This window comes from Ambystoma mexicanum, chromosome 1q, assembly GCF_040938575.1.
Source record: "Ambystoma mexicanum isolate Mex_15411 chromosome 1q, UKY_AmexF1_1, whole genome shotgun sequence".
Taxonomy (NCBI): Eukaryota; Metazoa; Chordata; class Amphibia; order Caudata; family Ambystomatidae; genus Ambystoma; species Ambystoma mexicanum.
This window is the reverse complement of record NC_090922.1, coordinates 1215738887-1215763003: the sequence shown is the minus strand read 5'-3', so window position 1 is coordinate 1215763003 and position 24117 is coordinate 1215738887. Positions and strand designations below refer to the sequence as shown.

At 50.4% G+C, this 24117-nt stretch overlaps 1 protein-coding gene across 1 annotated transcript in view; it reads left to right on the top strand.

The window, feature by feature from the left end:
* LEPR (leptin receptor) overlaps nt 1-24117 on the top strand; it is a 1083230-nt gene that overhangs the window by 965052 nt on the left and 94061 nt on the right. Inside the window, exon 17 of the mRNA XM_069641975.1 lies at nt 5677-5772. Coding sequence (XP_069498076.1) covers nt 5677-5772 — 96 coding nt within the window. The remainder of the gene's footprint in view (nt 1-5676; nt 5773-24117) is intronic.

The window sequence follows — 24117 nt, the reverse complement described above, 5'->3', positions numbered from 1 at the left end:
ATGCTCAAGAAGCTTCTTTGTTCTGAAAGTTCTGCTTCCTGCAACGGTTTAGCTGATATAGCTAACATCTTTTCCCCATATCTAATTGCTGTGGGTCCTGTACATAATTGGATGAAGAAGCAAGATCCTGTACGGATTTATCAGTACCAGCAATGATAGAGCATTCTAAGGTGGACTCTGCCATTTCTGGATGCATTTTGGGTGGATTGCTCTCCGCCATGATTAGATTTGAGCCTTTCAATCTATAACTCTTTTTCACCCTTTTTTTGTCAGGAGAGATATTGCCAAGTTTACCGCTCCAAAGGGACCTGTTGTGTGAGGGTCTAGTTGTTTTGTCAACGTGAGCGCTGTAACTGTGTCATGACGCTCACATGCTCACCTAATAAAAGGGGCTCTGCTGGCGCTGCGAGGGCAGAGCAGCAGAGCCCCAGGAAGTGGCAACTTGTGTCTGTGTTGTGTGTGCTGTGGGCTTGCCATGTGGTCGTGGCCATGTGTGCAGCGCGGCCCGAGTGCCCTCGGAGCTGCGGCTGCTGGAGACTAGGGGTGAAACCCCCCCCTTGTGAGGATTGCACCCGGAGACCCCGGGCGCCGTAGGGTGTTACCCTACCACCGATTTGTCGGTTGCCTACAAGCATGTCTAGCCTGTCGGGTGATCCCGACAGCCTCTGTGGGCTGCCCCGGTGACCGGAGGCAGCCCACAACAGGACCCCACCATGCTACAAGACCTGGTTTGCAAAAATAGCGTTTTCCCCCAAAAAGAAAAAAGAAAGTACAACCATAAACTTATATATATGTCAGATTAAGCAGAAAGAGCTGTAACAAAAACAATAAGAAACCAATATTAACAAAGGAACAGAAATGATCTCTAGTTTGTATTGGGGACTAAGGGCAGAGCAGCTCGAGATTTTACAGAGCGTTCACCCAAACGCTAACCACCTCTAAAATGTATATTCATAATGCAGAAAAAAAAAGCCAGAACTTGTGAAAGCTTGCAGTAAAAAAGTGCGTTGGAGAGGTTTAACTATTGTGCCTATTTCATACAAAAGTGAAAGAGAGAGATCCAAACTCAATGGGAGGAGAGATGGTCACTATATAAAAGCAATTCCAGGGCCTTGCACGTTCAATATAGAGGAGGAGAGAGAAAAAAATGAGCACATCTAGGTCCATACGCTCCCATACACAGATAGGAGTGTCAATGGCAAAGCCATTATGTTAAACTGATTGTACATATGCCGCGCACGTTTCCAGCACAGAAGTATTGGAGAACAAATGCGAGGAGCATCAGACAGATACAGAGAGCACAAGTGTGTTAACAGTGCATAACACAGGTTGCCTCAGCTTTGTAATTAACATGCCAGGGCTAATGCTCTCACTTTCCAACAGTCTCCGACTGGTACTTCAGTTTACTACTTGACAAATCGTGTGAACAACTTTACCTTTCCGTTTCAATATGCAACACCTCTGATTAAGGGTCTACGTTTCTGTACTCTAGCGTACTTGCCTAGGAGAGAATAGCAATCCAAAGATAGATGGCAGGGAGAGTTGCAGTGACCAAAAATAAAGAAATAATATTACACAGAAACCGTGCTCCACGCGCCTCTGCACACCACAGCACAACAGCACACTTAGGTGCACTTTGGGTGCGTGCGCATAGGCGCGCATGCACCAAGGTAAAGTAGGAACTCTGCTGGAAAGTTGGCAGGGCCATGGCACTGAAAGCAAAGAAGCAGGAACATTAGAACTTAGAAAACGGAGCGATTCACGTTGGAATAGCATAAGGTAAAAGCTAATTATTACTTCAGAGTTCAATGTCCATACACTGCTGCTCGCAGTTCACGTTACAGCAGGCAGTAAATCTGCTTCTTGAGCATACACACAGAGCCAGTCAAAGCAGGAGGCAGAGAGTCCCAAGCAGCGTGTGAAGCGCAACAGCACACTTAGGTGCACTTTGGCAGCTGTCAGCACTCAGCTTCCTATAGTTCCTTCAGAAATGTAAGCTAGTGGTTCCTACAAATGGATATCAGTGTTCCTGGAATGGATTTTGGGAGGTGTGAATGACACTTAATTCCCAGCGTCTCCAACATATCAGTCAGGGACACAAACAAAGAAAACTTGTATTAAAGTCATGCAGTCCCCTTGCTACCTGAATACCAGATTTTGAATTGAGATTTACTTCCTCAACTGAGCTATAGGTAGGTGCTTTTTGAAGAAGGAGAGGAAGTCACTGTGCTTCCTAGTCTTGGATAACAAGGAGAACAGCCATTTCCTCATGACAGAGGTGAGGTTTGAAGCTATTCCCATGAAAATATTTCCTGATCCATCTTGGATCCCATTATCCACTATTATGTCTTCAATCCAGCATTACAGAGCTGTATCTTACAGTCCCTTTCACGTATTCCCCACCTAACATAGTCCCTCTGCATCTTCCGGCTTTTTACTTTGGTTGAGGTGGTAGGTGGTAGAGGTTTGCGGGGTAAAGAAGTTCTTGACTGTTTGGAACAGTTTCCTGGGGTTCGTTGATAGCTTCTTGGACCCTCTCGCAAATGTATTGTTTTTTGCTGAAAAGGTGGATTTGTTCATCTGGTGTTTGAGTTCCAGCAGTATCATGGGTCCTTCAATGTGTGCACCCCTATTTCCTGATTGTGGCATTTTCTTGAGGTCCTTGTATTCCTCTGAGTGCCATGGGTTTCTTTGGTATTGGTTGCTTCCTTTGTGGAGTGGTGTGAATGAGTCGACCATTTGTGGTATGCCACTGTAGATGGCAGTGAGGAGAGAATCAGTGTGGTCAGGGTGGCCAATTTGGAGATGATTCCTTGAGTGTGTCTTTGAAAAGGCAGACATGAATTAATACATGGTGCCATCAACAATGGGTTCCCCTAAAACAACCAGGCATGGAAACTCAGCTTTGTAGTTTAGCGCTACATGTTGAGACCCTGCAGTTTAGAACCTTGAATGCTCAAGGATGCACATAACAGTTGTCACTGTTGAGCTCTGACATTCGAGCTTGCCATGGAATAGCTTTGAACCATATTGGGCAAAAGGACACTGCAGAAAGAATGCATCATTGGACTTTCAATCCTAAATAGGGCTCTCTGTAATAAAAGGACTAAGTGGTCCATGCATTAACATAGTTTTGCGTAAGGGTATACAACTTTGATTGATGTTCCGGTGAGTGCCTCTAAACACCCTCAGCCCTCGCCAGTCCGGGCTTCTGCTCTAGACATGGAAGTGAATCTGCCCTGTTAGACTTGAAGAACCACATTGATGACATCAGAGACTCAGGCAAGTCCGCCCTCTTTCTCCTACTTGACCTCTCTGTTGCCTTTGACCTCGTCGAACACCAAACCCTCTGCCATCACCTCACTACTGCTGCAAATTTCTCCTTTGAAGCAACCAATTGGATCACTTCATTTCTTGCAGACAGGACCGCCCGCGTCTTTGCTGGAAACTCTTATCGCCCTTCCTGCACCAGCCACTTGTGTAATCCCACAAGACTCCTGTGTCTCACCTACACTCTACAATTTCTACACAATTCCCCCCTTGGATCACCTGGATTCCCTCGGCATCACCTACACCAACTACGCAGACAACACAGAAATCCTCCTACCCCTTACCAGCAACTTCCTTCATGACACCACCACTCAACTCCATCTATGAGACCAACCAGGCATGGATGGCAACCCATCAGCTCTGACTAAATGACAAGATAGAAACTCTAATTTTCGGCTCCCAAGTCCTACTCTCTAAACTCGATTGTTTCTATCAAGACTTTACCATAGACTCCTGGATTCACCTGCAGTTAAAACCCTTAGAGTCTACCTAGATGCCACCCTCAGCATGACACGGCAGATAAACGCCATCACATCATCCGCTGTCCACACCGTGAAGCTCATAAACACCAGAAACCATTCGTCTCCTCATAGAACCAGCTCACAATCACCTGCGCCATTACCGGCTCACTGCTAGATTACTGCAATGTTCTTCTTGTCGGCATCATCGAAAGGAACCTTAGCAAATGGCAGGTCAACAAGAACAACGCCCTCCATGCCGCCCTTGATCTCTAAACATGACCAGATCATGGCAACCATGAAAAAAGGGCTCTGGCTTCCGATCTGAAAACGTATGAAATTCAAAGTTCTTGCATTCACTCAACTCAGTCTCTCCAACACAGTCTCTATATACCTGCCTCAAAGACCTGTTATAACCACTGCTACAAGACCCACACGCTCTTCCAACAGCCACCATCTTGCTGTACCGAGACTCAAGCATAGTAGAGCAGGAGACACTAGCTTACCAGTCAGTGTCTCCTTACTCTGGAACTCGCTGCTGCTGTCCCTGCGCTCAGAACCATCCTACTGGCTCTTTAGAAAACACTTAAAAACCTGGATTTTCAACTAATTCTACCATTGCTCACATATTTATTTACCTACTTGTATGTACCTGACTTGTCTCTGTACCGCAACTAGCGCCTAGATGCCCTCGGGTTTAGTGCGCTCTTACAAATGCAAAAATAAATAAATAAATAAAAAAATAAATGATGAATTGAATGTACAGTCTGCTTGATCTATATGTACATGATGAACAAAGTCCTGCCTTGACATCACTTTCTTTCTGATCTTAAAATACATATTCACCTCTCCCTTGCTTTGAGGCTTATGGTAAATATTAAGTTCAAATATAAATGTCCCATATTTAGACAACTGACTCTTTAGGTTTATAATTTAGCAATCCTGAAACATGACCAATTCATTGCGTGACCAATCTAGTGACCTTGTTGCATTATTATAGAGATAATATGGAGTGTTATTAGAGCTTCTAACGTCGTTTAGATGTTTGCATTGTTTTGATTATGAAACAAAACGTAATGAAAGTTGTACACAGTCATGTTCAATTCAATTTACACACAAGAAGTCAGCAAATCTGTGTACCATCGCATCGTCCTCTGCCCACACCATTAAGCTCATAAACACCAGAAACCCATTCCTCCCCTCACCAGTGCCTGCGCCATTACCGGCTTAATGCTAGATTACTGCAATGTTCTTCTTGCCGCCACCACAGAAAGGAACCTTAGAAAATGGCAGGGCAACCAGAACAACTCCGCAGAGACTGTGCGCATACTGTGGCATTCTCCATTTTACGGCTCCACTCTTCCAGCAAATGTCCATAGCCCACCTGTGGTATTGTGTGCACCCGAACTAACCCATATCTATTCACTGTCCCGCTGACTTATTAGTTCAGCCCACTTCCTTCCCAATACAGCATCGTCTCCCGGCACAATGGTTTGGTACGACCGCCCAAGCTTGAATATTGGTATGTTGGTACCCAATCATTAATTATTGTGCCAGCATGAATTATCGTGCCTGGGTGGTTGAAGATAAACTCATTGTATATGCTGATCTTTGAATCAGCAGATCAGTCAGAGCTCACCTGGCAACAGTAGGGCCCGATTAGAACATTTATTCCTTCTATTTTGATAAACAGGAACATTGATAATGTATCAGAATGAGCATTCCCCCGAAGACATTGAAACCTGCCTCTTCTTACGGTCTTTAGCCAAATGTTAGCCAGGCAAATGTAAAGGAATGCATCTTTGCTATTCTTTGTCATGTCGCAGGCAGTTTAGCTGTTGGATTTTCCATGTCTCTGAATCTAATCCGAAGCACATTTTCATTCCAGGTCATTTTATAGCTATTGAGAAGTACCGGTTCACGCTGTACCCAGTGTTAGAAAGAGGGATTTGCAAACCTAAGGCTACAGATAAATTCAGCAAAGGTAAATCTCATGTTTTATTACATTATAACGGAAGATGTTGTGTATCCTACCTACAGAATTGTAAAAGGGGAGTGTGATAATATCAGTGCATGGTGTGTTCAAATAACTGCTGGTGCTATTCAAAAAAGAAGAAATGTCACTGTCAGATTTTAGATGCAGAATATTTTTTGACAAATACACTTGCCTATTTTGATTGGCTTGTTAGCTCTGCTCTCTTTCTAATTCCCAGGGGACGAGGATTCACAATATGAAGTGTGCTATCGTGTGTGTTACTAATTGGCAGCCTAGTTAGTAGTCTCAAGCTGTGCCAGGAGGCTTAGATCTTTGGATGAATAGGGCATCTGAATTGCCTTCCTGGTCCCTCGTGATGTCATCCCCGCCCCCGGAAACATTGAAGCACATCAGACTGGCGAAGTCTTGATCTCTGTGTAGATGATGACTCCAGTCTCCTGTGCTGTCAATCTGGCGCCATTTAAAGTACACCAAGCTTCGCAATCACGCTTTAAAAGGCTAAGAAAAACTAATAGCAAGTGACCAAATGGTCATGTGGTATTCCTCACACAGAGACCTCAGATCCCACATTAATCATATTGTGCAACGTCAGACTAAATCATGTCTGCCTCTCTCCTGCTCGAGTGGAATAGAATAGCCCCCTGCTATTATATCAGCATATTTCATGGTCTAATGTAATTCATGTCCATCATCTGGTCACACAACCCACTTTTGTGGAGTGCTTGAAAAACGGAAGACATGTCGGTTATACAAACTCACAGAGAAGATCCAACGGTTTGTTTAGTGACCCTTACGGAATGAGCAATTTTATATAAATGCCTACAATTTTTTTGAAGAAGTATGACAAATTATAACTCTTACATAAATATGGAAATTGCATGAGTCCTCAGGGTGCCCGTGTGGGGATCTCTATTGCCTGGAAGGCAGGTGTGGACTTTGGTAAAATATACCTGCAGAAAATAATTGGTCACTGTAGTAGAAACAAAATGCTAATTCCATTATAAACCTCTAGTCCGCTATGCAGCTCATGGGAATTTATTCAAAGCACAAGCCTATTCACCACCTTTTCTTAGCAGGGAAGTGATTGACCGCTTCAGGAATTCTTGCAGTACAATGTCCTCTGCTTTAACTTCTACGCTACCTATAACAGCCTTTTTGCTGAAAATGTAAAGACGGGTAAGTCAAGATGCATAACTTCAGATAGTAAGTACCCACAGGACAGAACACTCAAAGTAGGCGCATGACACTTTTACTCGAGACCTGCAATCCAAAGCAAATGCACTGAGTGAGAAGGGCGGTTGTATTATTAGTCATTGAAAGTCCACAGTGTTTTCAAAACAGACAAGTGAGGTTCAGTTTGTGACTAGAGCTCCAGTAGTAAAGTGACACACCAGACTGACCTTTCTTTGGAACGAACTATGGCAGCATCAAGCTCACAATTACATTGGCACACATTTTGAATCACTGTGAACTTGTTGTTGTATCCTAGGTTTGTTTCCCTTGCACCATTTAATTAGGACCATTCCTACCTTCTCATTTGTCCTTTTAGTGTCTACCCTTTTGGTGATGCGGATCTCACATTTTCAGACATTACTTTTGCTTACCGAAGACTACTTTTCAGTTGTGAAAAGATATTCCAGCGTTTACTGCCTATCCCAGTTAGGAATAGGACTATAGGACCTCATTACGAGTTTGGAGGCAGCCATGCCCTTAAGAAGGGCATGGCTGCCTCCAAACTCGGGTCTGGGTCTGTGGTCCCTGAATGGGGAAATCCCAGGCCATTCTGACTTTGGAGGGCCCGGTATTTCCCCATTCAGGGAACCCGAACCCGGACCATCCCCATTCCCATTTGAGCCCATATAGGGCTCAATGGGAATGGGGAGCATGCTAACAACGGGCTTGTTAATGACGGGCCCGTCATTAGCATGCTGGTCCCCTCGCGGGACCCGCAAAGCGCAAAGGACGTCTGGTCTGACCAGACGTCCAGAGCGGGTCCCGCGAGGGAACCTCGTAATGAGGTGGTGCAGGGTTAACGGCGCCGGCACCTTTACTGGCGCTGTTAACCCCTTACCGCCTCACTTGTAATGAGGCCCTATGTCTTCATGGAAGTCATCAAACAAATCTATCATCTGAAAACCCTCTGCCTTTCAAAACAATACTGACTGGCTGTGGTTCTTTAAAAAGTGCAGTAGAAATAACTATCTAGAGATAACTGATAGCTGTCCCGAGGATATGTACACTTTGGGAACCGTGCTCAGTCAGCACAGTGCACAAACGCTAATAGGAACAAAGGAGAAAACGAAAACAAAAATTCAGGAGCAAGTGGTTAGCTTGGAATAAAGGAATCAATAAAGAGCACCGTAATGATGAAATCAAAAGTGGGTTGGGAAACGAGGGGAGGAGGTTTGGTCAAAGTTAACCTGGTGCTTGGAGAAGTAAGAAGACCGGTTGGCCCTGCATCGGTTGACCGGGTTTTGGAAATGAATGAACGAGGACCGTGGAATAGAAAAGAGGACTAAGAATGATCATGAATGATCAAGGTGGCGTGACTAAGTAAGGCGAAGTTGAATTGGATAACCAAACCAGTTGAGGCCCCATGATGAGTCACCATCTTTGAATAGTGTAAGATATAATGGGGACCCTGCATGGAAGGTAAATTATGGTGTATGTCTTTATATATCTTGGTGTGAATTAAGGCCAGTGACATGGTGAATAATAAAATCATGTTGATTATGAAAGTGGCTTGTAAACCCAAACAGGGCCAAGTGGTTTGATAGCTGAATGGTTTCAATAGGAAAGGTGAAAGTGATATTATGATTGATAGGCTCGCATTAAATGTTGCAGATAGTCCAAGGAGAAAATATAATTTAAAAATGCAAATTAATTACAGATTGTCTACAACTAAAGTTAGCAATATGGACATTGAGCTGTAAATTAATGGTTTAAATACTAGGTAGCTATACATTTATCAATTTGGAATTCGGAATCTAAGTGATTGGTTGGTGAATCACGTGGCTAGAAAAGCAAAGAATAGTACAAAGATATATATCTGGAGTGGGTGTGGCTCCTAACAGAGGAAAGCATGTTCGCAAGCATCAGCATAGTAGGGATTGGCCATGATTAATAGACAGCTTTATTTTTATTCTCTTAGCTTAAGACTTAATGAAGTCCCAAAAAGACACTGTATTCATGATCTGTGTTAATTCCAACAAACATGGTGCTGTATTTACAGATTAGGCGTGCCTCTGTTTGACATAACCTCAGTTCTCGGTCTCCACCACGAACCCCAGTGGAAACTGCCATGAGACCAGTGAATAGAAGGTCCTCTTTCTTTGCAATCTGATGTTGTTCCTGCCAGTGCTTTGACAAAGGAAACTTGGGGTCTTGGCTGCTGAGCATGCTGAGGTGTTCCTGTATCCTTACGCAAAGTTCTCGGATGGTGCTACCAATATAGATTTTGTTACAGACACATAATACAATATATTAGGGGTTTGGTTTCTACTTTAATTGGTGTATTTTCTGCTGCTAGAAGTAACAAGGGAAAGGATGCTTTACATCAACAAAATAATAAGTATCTTAAACAGAGCTAACTTAATTTTAAATCTGCTCAAAAACTTTTTTGCGACAACATACTCCTCAGAGGTCAAGCAACCAATTACCAGTGTGAAACAAAAATCCTGCAATTTGCCATTCAGGTGAAGGACCTATAAGGAATTAGATATGTGTCCCTTTGGCAACATCTTTGACTCTGATTCTACAATAGCCATTTTAAAACCTCAGTGGATTTCAGTAGCTAATAAACACACAGAAAATATGTAACAGCACTGTCACATGGCCTTGACCAAGTAGGAGGGAAACCATTATTAATCCCAGCTGAGATCAATCTTCTCAGTGCAACAAGCATCCATTAAGGATTACTATCACACCCTCTGCCCAATGACTCACTAATAATGATGCATCAGCTGTGATTTCCTTTTTAGCTGACTCTTTGGGTCATGTGAGCACAATGCAAAATGCCCTCTTCTGTCTATGAAATTGTAAAATATGTTCTGCTACAATATAGGTTTTTACCATTAATGAAAGATAGTATGAGTTCTCACAATTTATAAAGAACTTTGTCTACTGCCCACACAAAATGGTAACCGTCTCCTCTGGCTATAGAGCATCTCCTATTATGCCAGATACAACTCCATGTATTGACAATTGAACAACTACCTTTGGACAATATCCATAATCATATTTTGCATGAAGAGGATGTATATGTTGTACTGAACATAGAGCAAGGATTACAAGTATTACATCAGAATTTACACAGCTATTAGTGGGCCTGGAGGCCATCGAAGTTCAATTGAGGCAACTATTTGGTGTGCCTCATGTGGAAGGTTATGATATGATATGACCTCTGGAACCTAACTCAATGATTACACCTAGAAAAACAGCTCATTGGCAAACCAGCTGTTACAAAGGGACTCTCACGACTTAGCAATGAGAATGTTGACCACCAAAACCAATGAATTGTCAGCAAGAAACTACCATAAAAGCGCAAGTTAGGAATCATTCTCCATGTATGCAGCTTCACCAAATGTGCAGAGTAAGTTTGGGTGGAAATAATGGAGTGAATCATTGGAGGTTTGAAATGGTTTGATTACAGCTCTGGCTCATTTTCCAAATTCTATAACATTTCATCTTAAACTCCACTATTGCCAAGAATCCCATTTACCTGACTGCTGTCACATGTCTGTGGCCTGTGATTCGCTGATAAATAAGTGTATCTATTGCATACGGTTCATCAGAAGTTATACATCGTTGATCAGTGATGATATCACAGATGCCATTATGCACGACGATCCAGCAGATATGTCCATGGATACTATTGCTTGAGCCATGTGAACCTGCCTATCCTAACTTTTTACCAGCATCTCTTAAAAGTTTTGGAAATTCAGTGGACGGAACCCAAATACAATGAAAATACAGGTGATTTAGGATTCAGACAAATAATTTGATACAGTCTTAATGTGTGCATTTAAAAGCAGAATTCATTTCAAGACTCTCTGACACATAGGGCCTGATTCATGGCATTTTTTTGCACAGTACAAAGTCACTTTGCACCAGTGAAAAATCACTTTGCACCATGCAAAATATTCCATAAATAAGACTCATAGAGTGTTCTATGAAGAAAGATAAGCCTTCTTGCTCAATAGAACAGAACAAAATCATGACCTTTTTCCCTGCATGCTCTTTCAGACCCTTAGATGCATTGTCTCTTTTCATCCAAAAAGCTAAATAAAATCAGGCAGGGGTCGAACTTTCTACGTGCGAGTGACATTAAGAGGAAGATTCATCTAATACAGATCAGATTTGTTAAAAATCACTTCCACTTAAGATAACTTCTAATATTCCGTCTGTTTGCTAAACAATCATTCCAATTAAAGTTTGCCCTTTTTTCATTTTTATGGCCTCTTGGCCGGCTGTCAAAGCCAGAAACTATGTCAATTGTGTCTGTGGGGTTTTCAATCATGTTTAAAATAGTGCATAAGAAGCGGAACGTTGCACTCGATGGTGCCTACTTTGCTTTACATGAGAGTGCAAGTCTGCAACCATGGATCAGATGTCTTTAGCTTAACTAGCGACTAAAGGTGTATTCTGTCATAGACTGGCAATGCCTGCTCGTTTATCGCCTCTGCATATGAGGATGTACCTTGAAATACAAATTTATGTTGGATCATGTGATGTTTTCAGATGAACTTATGAGGTCACTGCTGGGAAAGGATGGTACTAACTTGCCATATGAGGCTGTATATGGTGATATGGGACCATACCTAATACAAGAAGTTATACGTTGGTAGAGAATTAGATAATTTGCATTTAACTTTAACATTCCAAACTCAGCAATATATATATATGTATATATATATTGTGGCTAGGGATATGGGGTCTGCATTTGGAGATATTAGGAGGAGGAACCTCCAATTGAGTACAGTGTATACCATCTTCTGTCAAAATAGAGATCAGGGACTTGGAGGAGGTGTGGCAATCAGAGCCAGAAAAAGATAACAAGCTCTTTAAAATCTCAAGTTGCTGCAACAATTGTGAGATTATGCATTTGAAAATCACCCCTGCTCCTTGCAGTTGTGTTAATTTCATCCTGATTTATCGAGCCCCTGTAGAGCTGACATCTTTTTATGAAGAAAGCACCAAGCTCTTGACTGATTACAATGGGTCTAATAGCGCCACGCTCTTTTTGTAGGCAACCTGAATCGATGGCGCAGGAATTGATCATCACGTAGCAATACAGACCCTACAACTGCTAAAGGTCCTAGACTGGATTGTATCAAGGAATTTTAATATCCAGATATCCAGATATTAATATCCAGATCAATAGTACCACACCATGTATATGGACTGACCACTCCATGATAGACTTCCTTATTCATCTTCACGATCCCCACTCCAAGGTAATCAACCCAGTAAAGAAAGTCAAGAATCAGAATTTTAAAAAGCTGTATGCACTCGATCCCCAGAAGTGCATCACTAAAATCATTAACACAACCTCTGTGCTAGATCCTCCCGACCAGCTTGTTAATGTTTTTAATACCGAGCTTGGATGCCTACTAGACCAACTTGCACCAATCAAGACCAAATTAGTATGCAGCAACCCTGGTTATCAAAAATGGTTTTCAGAAGAGCTTGGATCTTTGAAATCGGACAAAAGAAAACCTGAGAGAAAATGGCTAAAATGCCCCTCCTTCAAAAACAAAGCCACGTGGAAAGTGTTAGACGGAGCCTACAAAACTGCAATCATTAGCTAAAAAAAATATTTCTTTAACAAGCAGATCGAGAAAGCAGATAATAAAGCCAAGAAATTATTTGAAATCTTAAAACTTTTATAGAAACCAAAAATGCAATCAGTGGCATTTACAATGACTGTACAAAAGCTTTTGAGGCTAAAATATCCAAATCCGGAGAAAGAATACAAAAATACCATACATCCCATAACATGAATAACTCAACTACTCCAACTTCCATGTCAGACATAGATTCCCATGCATTCAACTTTGGCCCGGTATCCATCTCAGATCTCCTACACACTCTAGGCACAATGCACCCATCATGAGGCCCAGATAATGTCCTGCCTCCGAAAATGATTCTCCAGAACAAAGAAATCTTTGCCCCTTTCTTGGCCACATTTATTAATGCCTCCTTCAACACGTGTGTGGTTACAGAAAATATCAAAAATACTATGGTTACACCCCTTCTAAAAAAAACTGGATTAGATCCTAATGATGCAAAGAGTTTGACGCCAATAACCAATTCTAATCTCATGCTAAAAACTCTGGACAAGGTGGCAACACAACAAATTCAGACATTTGTAGAATCCCAAACAGTCAGGCTTTCGACCCGCCATACAGACAGATCTTGTAGACCTACAGTCTCAAATGTTGGGAATTATGGACAAGGGTAAAGCAGGACTACTGGTCCTATAGGACTTGTCAGCAGCATTTGACCTCCTGGACCATGAGCGCCTACTTCATACCCTGAGAAACACTGGTCGGTGCTCCGACAAAACATCTAAGTGGGTCCACTCCTTTCTGACCGGATGGCTCTCAAATGTCTGCTGGGGAGAGGCTTCTTCAGCCCCTGCCCTTTCCACCTGTGGCATACACAAGGGGGCCTGCATGTCCCATTACTTTTCAATCTTTACGCTAGATCTCTCTGCAGCCTCCTGAAAGAAGCGGGAGTCTTCTTTACCAACTATGCAGATGACACGCAGTTGGTCCTGGAGATCTCTGGGGATTATTACACTTTCACAGCAAAGCTAGAACACACTAAAGCCCTGATTGAATCATGGATGAGAAAACATTGGATGTGCCTCAATGGAGGTAAGACAGACCTACTAATTTTCTGACCCCCCCAAGCAAGAGCAACATTAAATTCCAACTACCTATCCTTCCCCTTCCATGAATGCAATATCCTCGTTCGAGATAAAATAATAACTCTCTACATATACCTTGATTCCTCTCTGAGTGCAGAAACACACACCAATCAGGTTGTAAAAACTTCTAAAAAAGATTCGGCCCTACCTCACCGAAGACAACAGTACCACCAAAGCGCGATCTGTCATCTTGTCAAGGATTGACTATTGCATTGCCCTCCTCATTGGTGCTGATAAAAGGAGCGTGCAGAAGCTCCAATTGTTCAGAACGATGCCGTCCGCATCATCAGAAAACTTCCAAGAAGGAGTCATATTTCACTGTACAGACAGGCACTCCACTGGCTCCCTGGCTACAATTTAAGGCAGTCACTTTGGTGCACAAGTGTCTTTATAGGAAAGCCTACATCTATATGAAATCTTTAGTGGCCCTCCATCAACAAACGAAAATCACAGCGATCATCTAACCTGGCTCAGGTGTACAGTTCACCCTTCAAACGGACAAGATGTGTGGGCGAATCCTTTGCCGTATGCTCAGCCAAAACATGGAATACTTTGCCCCTGCCCCTAGGACAAGAAACCAACATCAGAGCCTTCAGTAGATTGCTCAAGACCGTACCCTTTGAGTAATCCTGGGGCTTCCCCGGCATCCTGCTCAGCTCTTTGTCCTGTAACTTTGTTGTCCACTTGTGTTTTTGTGTGGCCACATGCCACCGGGTCAGTGCGCTTTATAAATGTCAAAATAAATAAAAGATGACTGCGGGATCTGGTGCGTTATAAATCCATAAATAAATAAAGATTAAATAATAATGGCTGTGTTAACGCATGTTCTTTTTATGTTGATGACTTTTTTGTACATCATGATCACCGCCATATCGTCAGACAACAAATGAGAATAACATAAGGTGAGAACATAATGTACTCTATAAAGTGTTCATAACATATTCGTTGATACTTCACAACACAACTTTTTTCACAGTTTTACATAGAACATGAAAATTTGCTTTGAATACACGCAATGCTCTTGGGATATATTAAAGGAGCCACCTTTCTACAGCAATGTATCAAGTTTCTCCCATAGACTGGCCTCGCCTGCAATTATCTTGCAAGGCCTGCCTACCTTTGTCTACAGTAAGGAGTTGGACCGCTCTCTGAAGCACACTACACAGCCTGCAGCAGACGGTACAGGTCAAATTAGGAAAATACATGATTAGTTTATTTGTTTGTTTTATTATTTATAATGCGTGCCAGACCCGAAGCTATCCGGGCGCAGAAGGCCTAAGAGGGATGTTCAGCTTAGGTTATATTGCTATGAAGATGCAGTATATACATAATAAGGCATTGGTTACATTGCTGTAAAGTAGCATGCATTCAATATATGATTAAGGCAATATTACATCAGAAAAAAAGCAAGCAAGTACAGTGTATACAAATAGGGCAAGTGATATTGTCTGAAAGTATTGAAGTGTCAAATGTCATTTTTCATAATCCAGTTGATATGGTTGGATCTAAATTGAAGATAGGGTAAGTCTTCTAGAAGTGTCGGTGGGAGTGAGTTCCAGTATTGGGCAGCTTTGACCGGGAAACTGCTTCCGCCCATCTTAGTGCGATTAAATCTAGGCACTAGTAGGAGGTTGGCGTTAGCTGTTCTCGAAGGCCAACTGGATGATTGTCTGGAGAATCTGGCAATGAGGTATTGTGGAGCAGCATGAGGTAGACATTTATGTGTCAGGGATGCCGTTTTGAGAAGAATTTTATCTTTTGTAGCGAGCCAGTTGTTAGCTCGTCTGAGGTCAGATATGTGGGCTTTCTTGGGGATGCTTAGAGATGCTCTCAGGGCATTATTTTGCAGAATCTGGATCTTATTAGTAATGTATTTATTACTCCCCACATATAAAACATTTTGATGAGACAAGGGCTCTTGCTAAGGTAATGCAGTTTTTAGATGAAAGGAAGGGCTTAGCTGCTCTAATTAGCTTACATGTGTAAACTGTAGCTGAGGCCATGGAGTTGACTTGTTTTTTTAAATTTAAAGTAGAGTCTAGATAGAATCCAAGGGTTTTGACTTCCTTGGCTACTGTAATGTCATTATTGTCTATTTTAAAATTCGAGTAGAGATGGCCTAATTTGTGGAGGTTAGCAGGGGTGCCAAGAATGAGGAGTTCCGTTTTGTCATCATTCAGGCATAGACCATGGGAGGCTATCCATGCCTGTATGATGAGGTACACTCTATTCACGAAGGCCAAATCCTTGTTATAATCTCCCGTCAACGGGAAGAGGATCTGTGTATCATCCGTATAGTTAGTGTAGATGATACCCAGGCCATCTAGATCATCAAAAAGGGGCTTTGTGGAGATGTTGTACAGGGTAGGACAGATGCAGGAGCCCTGGGGCACACCACATGTAATGGGTATGCGGTCAGCGGCTGCAGAAGGTGAGAAGACCTGCATTGTTCTATTGTCTAGGAAGGATTGAATCCATCCTATGGCTTCTTGTGAGAAGTGAACAGCAGAGTCCAGATGGTTACAGAGAATCTTATGGTCAACCAAGTCGAAGGCCGCCGAGAGATCTAGTAGCAGTAGTAGTGCTGTTTTAACATTGTCTCTCGAGGCGTCTATTTGTGCTTTGAGGTTGATGAGCGCAGTTTCCGTTCCATGTTGTGGTCTAAAACCCGACTGGCGCACTCCTAGGAGATGGTTACATTCCAGATATTGTTGGATCTGGAGGTATGCCACCTTGTCTAAGATTTTAAGCAGGAACTGGACTGTGGTGATAGGGTGATAATTTGTGGGTATGGAGGGGTCAAGTTGTTGTTTTTTGAGGAGTGGGAGGACCCATGACTGTTTCAGGTTCTGGGGAATGGTGCCAGTGGAGAAGGAAGCATTTATGAGTTTGGTGATAAATGAGGAGAGGTCACATGCACCATATTTTATGATTTGTGCTGGGCACGGGTCGCCGTGGCAATTGGAGGGTTTGAGGGTGAGGATTACTTTTTCCGCTTCAAGGATGGACACTTTCTTAAAGTGGAAGTGGGGTGTGAGTATAGTATGAGGAGTGTTAGGCATGGTGGTCAAAGGCACAGGAGTGGAGATTTTATTTGGGTTGGGTGCGAGGGGGAGGGTTTCTTTTTTATTATTGATCTTGGCTTGGAGAGCTGATATTTTGTTAGATAGGGCATTCTGAATGCTGGTGCACCAGCTTTTCAGGGTAATTTATAGAATTTCGCAGAAAAGTGTCGCAAGCGGCTGGCGCAGAGTGTCCGCGTGCGATTGTCTGCGCCAGGCACGTGGGCAAAAACCGATTTCCGGCGCACAGCGTATTCATGGATTTTAGGCTCCCAAACCAGCCGTGGCGCAGAGTATCGCAGCGACCCTGCAGCAGCGCCAGTAACGCCCCCAAGAACGCCCTTGCGCAAGGAAAAGCCATCAAAATCGCTAAATCATCGCAAAGGGCTGCGCTAACCCTAAACCAGTTTACAGGGCTTCCAAACAAGAAACGCAAAACGGGTAACGTTCATATCAGGGGTACGCGGGAAGTTTTACATGCGACTAGCCAGGGTAAGTGTATTACAGGGGTACGCGGGAAGTTTTACACGCGATTAGCCAGGGTACGTGTATTACAGGGGTACGCGTGAAGTTTTACACACGATTAGCCAGGGTACGTGTATTACAGGGGTACGCGGGAATTATCACACGCGATTTGGCTGGGTACGTGTATTCAGGGGTGCGTGGGAAGTTACACACGCAATTTGGCTGGGTACATGTATTACAGGGGTGCGCGGGAAGTGACACACGCGATTAGGCTGGGTGGGTCCTCACAGGTGTTCCCTGTACACCCTCCACGGCCCCTGCAGGCAGCCCACAAAACAGGGGACTACCCTGCACACCTGCTCATGTCCACCACCCCCCACCCCAGCAGTGTGGGGCACCCTCCACCAGGCCCCCACTCATGTCCCCTATCACCCCCACCCCCAGCAGTGCAGGGGCAGCCTCCACCAGGCCCCCAATCATGTCTCCCACCCACCCCACCAGCCAGGACTGTGGGGCAGCCTCCACCAGGCACCCACTCATGTCTACCACCACCCCCACCCCCTAGCAGGGCAGGGGCAGCCTCCACCAGCCCCCCACTCATGTCTCCCACCACCCCCACCCCCCAGCCACCAGGGGCAGCCAACACCAGGCCCCCACACATGTCTCCCACCACCCCCACCCCCCAGCAGTGCAGGGGCAGCCTCCAACAGGCTCCCACTCATGTCTCCCACCACCCCCACCCCCTAGCAGTGCAGGGGCAGCCTCCACCAGGCCCCCACTCATGTCTACCACCCACCCCACCCCCCAGGACTGTGGGGCAGCCTCCACCAGGCCCCCACTCATGTCTCCCACCATCCCCACCCCCTAGCAGTGCAGGGGCAGCCTCCACCAGGCCCCCACTCATGTCTCCCACCACCCCCACCCCCTAGCAGTGCAGGGGCAGCCTCCATCAGGACCCCACTCATGTCTCCCACCCCCCACCCCCCGCCAGCACTGTGGGGAACCCTCCACCAGGCCCCCACTCATGTCTCCCACCACCCCCACTCCCCAGCAGTGCAGGGGTAGCCTCCACCAGGCCCCCACTCATGACTCCCACCACCCCCACCCCCTATCAGTGCAGGGGCAGCACCACCAGGCCCCCACTCATGTCTCCCACCACCCCCACCCCCCAGCAGTGCAGGGGCAGCCTCCAACAGGCTCCCACTCATGTCTTCCACCACCCCCACCCCCTAGCAGTGCAGGGGCAGCCTCCACCAGGCCCCCACTCATGTCTACCACCCACCCCACCCCCCAGGACTGTGGGGCAGCCTCCACCAGGCCCCCACTCATGTCTCCCACCATCCCCACCCCCTAGCAGTGCAGGGGCAGCCTCCACCAGGCCCCCACTCATGTCTCCCACCACCCCCACCCCCTAGCAGTGCAGGGGCAGCCTCCATCAGGACCCCACTCATGTCTCCCACCCCCCACCCCCCGCCAGCACTGTGGGGAACCCTCCACCAGGCCCCCACTCATGTCTCCCACCACCCCCACTCCCCAGCAGTGCAGGGGTAGCCTCCACCAGGCCCCCACTCATGACTCCCACCACCCCCACCCCCTAGCAGTGCAGGGGCAGCACCACCAGGCCCCCACTCATGTCTCCCACCACCCCCACCCCCCAGCAGTGCAGGGGCAGCCTCCACCAGGCCCCCACTCATGTCCCCTATCACCCCCACCCCCTAGCAGTGCAGGGGCAGCACCACCAGACCCCCACTCATGTCCCCTATCACCCCCACCCCCCAGCAATGCAGGGGCAGCCTCCACCAGGCCCCCACTCATGTCTCCCACCACCCCCCAGCCACCAGGGCACCCTCCACCAGGCCCCCACTCATGTCTCCCACCACCCCACCCCCTAGCAGTGCAGGGGCAGCACCACCAGGCCCCCACTCATGTCTCCCACCACCCCCACCCCCCAGCAGTGCAGGGGCAGCCTTCACCAGGCTCCCACTCATGTCACCTATCACCCCCACCCCCTAGCAGTGCAGGGGCAGCACCACCAGGCCCCCACTCATGTCCCCTATCACCCACACCCCCCAGCAGTGCAGGGGCAGCCTCCACCAGGCCCCCACTCATGTCGGACACCACCCTCCCCAGCCACCAGGGGCACCCTCCACCAGGCCCCCACTCATGTCTCCCACCACCCCCACCCCCCAGCAGTGCAGGGGCAGCCTCCACCAGGCCCCCACTCATGTCCCCCTGCACCCCCACCCCCCAGCCACCAGGAGCAGCCTCCACCAAGCCCCCAATCATGTCTCCCACCCACCGCAACCCCCAAGTCTGTGGGGCAGCCTCCACCAGGCCCCCACTCATGTCTCCCACCACCCCCCCCGCCACCAGGGGCAGCCTCCACCAGGCCCCCACTCATGTCTCCCATTCCCCACTCCCCCCAGCACTGTGGGGCACCCTCCTCCAGGCCCCCACTCATGTCTCCCACCACCCCCACCCCCCAGCATTGCAGGGCACCCTCCACCAGGCCCCCACTCATGTCCAACTCATGTCTCCCACCACCCCCACCCCCCAGCAGTGCAGGGGCACCCTCCACCAGGCCCCCACTCATGTCCCCTTGCACCCCCACCCCCCAGCCACCAGGGGCAGCCTCCACCAGGCCCCCACTCATGTCTCCCACCACCCCACCCCCTAGCAGTGCAGGGGCAGCCTCCACCAGGCCCCCACTCATGTCTCCTATCACCCCCACCCCATAGCAGTGCAGGGGCAGCACTACCAGGCCCCCACTCATGTCCCCTATCACCCCCACCCCCCCAGCAGTGCAGGGGCAGCCTCCACCAGGCCCCCACTCATGTCTCCCACCACCCCCCCGCCACCAGGGGCAGCCTCCACCAGGCCCCCACTCATGTCTCCCACCCACCCCACCCCCCAGGACTGTGGGGCAGCCTCCACCAGGCCCCCACTCATGTCTCCCACCACCCCCACCCCCTAGCAGTGCAGGGGCAGCCTCCACCAGGCCCCCACTCATGTCTCCCACCACCCCACCCCCTAGCAGTGCAGGGGCAGCCTCCACCAGGCCCCCACTCATGTCTCCCACCCCCCACCCCCCCCAGCACTGTGGGGCACCCTCCACCAGGCCCCCACTCATGTCTCCCACCACCCCCATCTCCCAGCAGTGCCGGGGCAGCCTCCACCAGGCCCCCACTCATGTCTCCCACCACCCCACCCCCTAGCAGTGCAGGGGCAGAACAACCAGGCCCCCACTCATGTCTCCCACCACCCCCACCCCCTAGCAGTGCAGGGCACCCTCCACCAGGCCCCCCCTCATGTCTCCCACCATCCCCACCCCCCAGCCACCAGGGGCAGCCTCCACCAGGCCCCCACTCATGTCTCCCACCACCCCCACCCCCTAGCAGTGCAGGGGCAGCCTCCACCAGGCCCCCACTCATGTCCCCTATCACCCCCACCCCCTAGCAGCGCAGGGGCAGCCTCCACCAGGCCCCCACTCATGTCCCCCTGCACCCCCACCCCCCAGCCACCAGGAGCAGCCTCCACCAGGCCCCCAAGCATGTCTCCCACCCACCGCACCCCCCAGGACTGTGGGGCAGCCTCCACCAGGCCCCCACTCATGTCTCCCACCACCCCCCCCCCGCCACCAGGGGCAGCCTCCACCAGGCCCCCACTCATGTCTCGCATCCCCCACTCCCCCCAGCACTGTGGGGCACCCTCCACCAGGCCCCCACTCATGTATCCCACCACCCCCACCCCCCAGCAGTGCAGGGGCAGCCTCCACCAGGCCCCCACTCATGTCTCCCATCACCCCCACCCCCCAGCATTGCAGGGCACCCTCCACCAGGCCACCACTCATGTCCAACTCATGTCTCCCACCACCCCCACCCCCCAGCAGTGCAGGGGCACCCTCCACCAGGCCCCCACTCATGTCCCCCTGCACCCCCACCCCCCAGCCACCAGGGGCAGCCTCCACCAGGCCCCCACTCATGTCTCCCACCACCCCACCCCCTAGCAGTGCAGGGGCAGCCTCCACCAGGCCCCCACTCATGTCTCCTATCACCCCCACCCCCTAGCAGTGCAGGGGCAGCACCACCAGGCCCCCACTCATGTCCCCTATCACCCCCACCCCCCCAGCAGTGCAGGGGCAGCCTCCACCAGGTCCCCACTCATGTCTCCCACCACCCCCCCGCCACCAGGGGCAGCCTCCACCAGGCCCCGACTCATGTCTCCCACCACCCCCACCCCCCAGCCACCAGGGGCAGCCTCCACCAGTCCCCCACTCATGTCTCTCACCCACCCCACCCCCCAGGACTGTGGGGCAGCCTCCACCAGGCCCCCACTCATGTCTCCCACCACCCCCACCCACTAGCAGTGCAGGGGCAGCCTCCACCAGGCCCCCACTCATGTCTCCCACCCCCCACCCCCCCCAGCACTGTGGGGCACCCTCCACCAGGCTCCCACTCATGTCTCCCACCACCCCCATCTCCCAGCAGTGCCGGGGCAGCCTCCACCAGGCCCCCACTCATGTCTCCCACCACCCCACCCCCTAGCAGTGCAGGGGCCGAACAACCAGGCCCCCACTCATGTCTCCCACCACCCCCACCCCCTAGCAGTGCTGGGCACCCTCCACCAGGCCCCCCCTCATGTCTCCCACCATCCCCACCCCCCAGCCACCAGGGGCAGCCTCCACCAGGCCCCCACTCATGTCTCCCACCACCCCCACCCCCTAGCAGTGCAGGGGCAGCCTCCACCAGGCCCCCACTCATGTCCCCTATCACCCCCACCCCCTAGCAGCGCAGGGGCAGCCTCCACCAGGCCCCCACTCATGTCCCCCTGCACCCCCACCCCCCAGGGGCAGCCTCCACCAGGCCCCCACTCATGTGTCCCACCCACCGCACCCCCCAGGACTGTGGGGCAGCCTCCACCAGGCCCCCACTCATGTCTCCCACCACCCCCCCCGCCACCAGGGGCAGCCTCCACCAGGCCCCCACTCATATCTCCCACCCCCCACTCCCCCCAGCACTGTGGGGCACCCTCCACCAGGCCCCCACTCATGTCTCCCACCACCCCCACCCCCCAGCAGTGCAGGGGCAGCCTCCACCAGGCCCCCACTCATGTCTCCCATCACCCCCACCCCCCAGCATTGCAGGGCACTCTCCACCAGGCCCCCACTCATGTCCAACTCATGTCTCCCACCACCCCCACCCCCCAGCAGTGCAGGGGCACCCTCCACCAGGCCCCCACTCATGTCCCCCTGCACCCCCACCCCCCAGCCACCAGGGGCAGCCTCCACCAGGCCCCCACTCATGTCTCCCACCACCCCCACCCCCTAGCAGTGCAGGGGCAGCCTCCACCAGGCCCCCGCTCATGTCCCCTATCACTCCCACCCCCTAGCAGTGCAGGGGCAGCACCACCAGGCCCCCACTCATGTCCCCTATCACCCCCACCCCCCCAGCAGTGCAGGGGCAGCCTCCACCAGGCCCCCACTCATGTCTCCCACCACCCCCCCGCCACCAGGGGCAGCCTCCACCAGGCCCCGACTCATGTCTCCCACCACCCCCACCCCCCAGCCACCAGGGGCAGCCTCCACCAGGCCCCCACTCATGTCTCCCACCCACCCCACCCCCCAGGACTGTGGGGCAGCCTCCACCAGGCCCCCACTCATGTCTCCCACCACCCCCACCCCCTAGCGGTGCAGGGGCAGCCTCCACCAGGCCCCCACTCATGTCTCCCACCACCCCCACCCCCTAGCAGTGCAGGGGCAGCCTCCACCAGGCCCCCACTCATGTCTTCCACCCCCCACCCCATACCCCCCAGCACTGTGGGGCACCCTCCACCAGGCCCCCACTCATGTCTCCCACCACCCCCACCCCCTAGCAGTGCAGGGGCAGAACAACCAGGCCCCCACTCATGTCTCCCACCACCCCCACCCCCTAGCAGTGCAGGGCACCCTCCACCAGGCCCCCACTCATGTCTCCCACCATCCCCACCCCCCAGCCACCAGGGGCAGCCTCCACCAGGCCCCCACTCATGTCTCCCACCAACCCCACCCCCTAGCAGTGCAGGGGCAGCCTCCACCAGGCCCCCTCTCATGTCCCCCTGCACCCCCACCCCCCAGCCACCAGGGGAAGCCTCCACCAGGCCCCCACTCATGTCTCCCACCACCCCCCCCAGTCACCAGGGGCACCCTCCACCAGGCCCCCACTCATGTCTCCCACCACCCCCACCCCCCAGCAGTGCAGGGGCAGCCTCCACCAGGCCCCCACTCATGTCTCCCACCCCCCAGCACTGTGGGGCACCCTCCACCAGGCCCCCACTCATGGCTCCCACCACCCCCACACCCCAGCAGTGCAGGGGCAGCCTCCACCAGGCCCCCACTCATGTCTCCCACCACCCCCACCCCCTAGCAGTGCAGGGGCAGCACCACCAGGCCCCCACTCATGTCTCCCACCACCCCCACCCCCTAGCAGTGCAGGGCACCCTCCACCAGGCCCCCACTCATGTCCCCCTGCACCCCCACCCCCCAGCCACCAGGGGCAGCCTCCACCAAGCCCCCACTCATGTCTCCCACCACACCCACCCCCTAGCAGTGCAGGTGCAGCCTCCACCAGGCCCCCACTCATGTCCCCTATCACCCCCACCCCTAGGAGTGCAGGGGCAGCACCACCAGGCCCCACTCATGTCCCCTATCACCCCCACCCCCCAGCAGTGCAGGGGCAGCCTCCACCAGGCCCCCACTCATGTCTCCCACCCACCCCACCCCCCAGGACTGTGGGGCAGCCTCCACCAGGCCCCCACTCATGTCTCCCACCACCCCCCCAGCCACCAGGGGCACCCTACACCAGGCCCCCACTCATGTCTCCCACCACCCCCACCCCC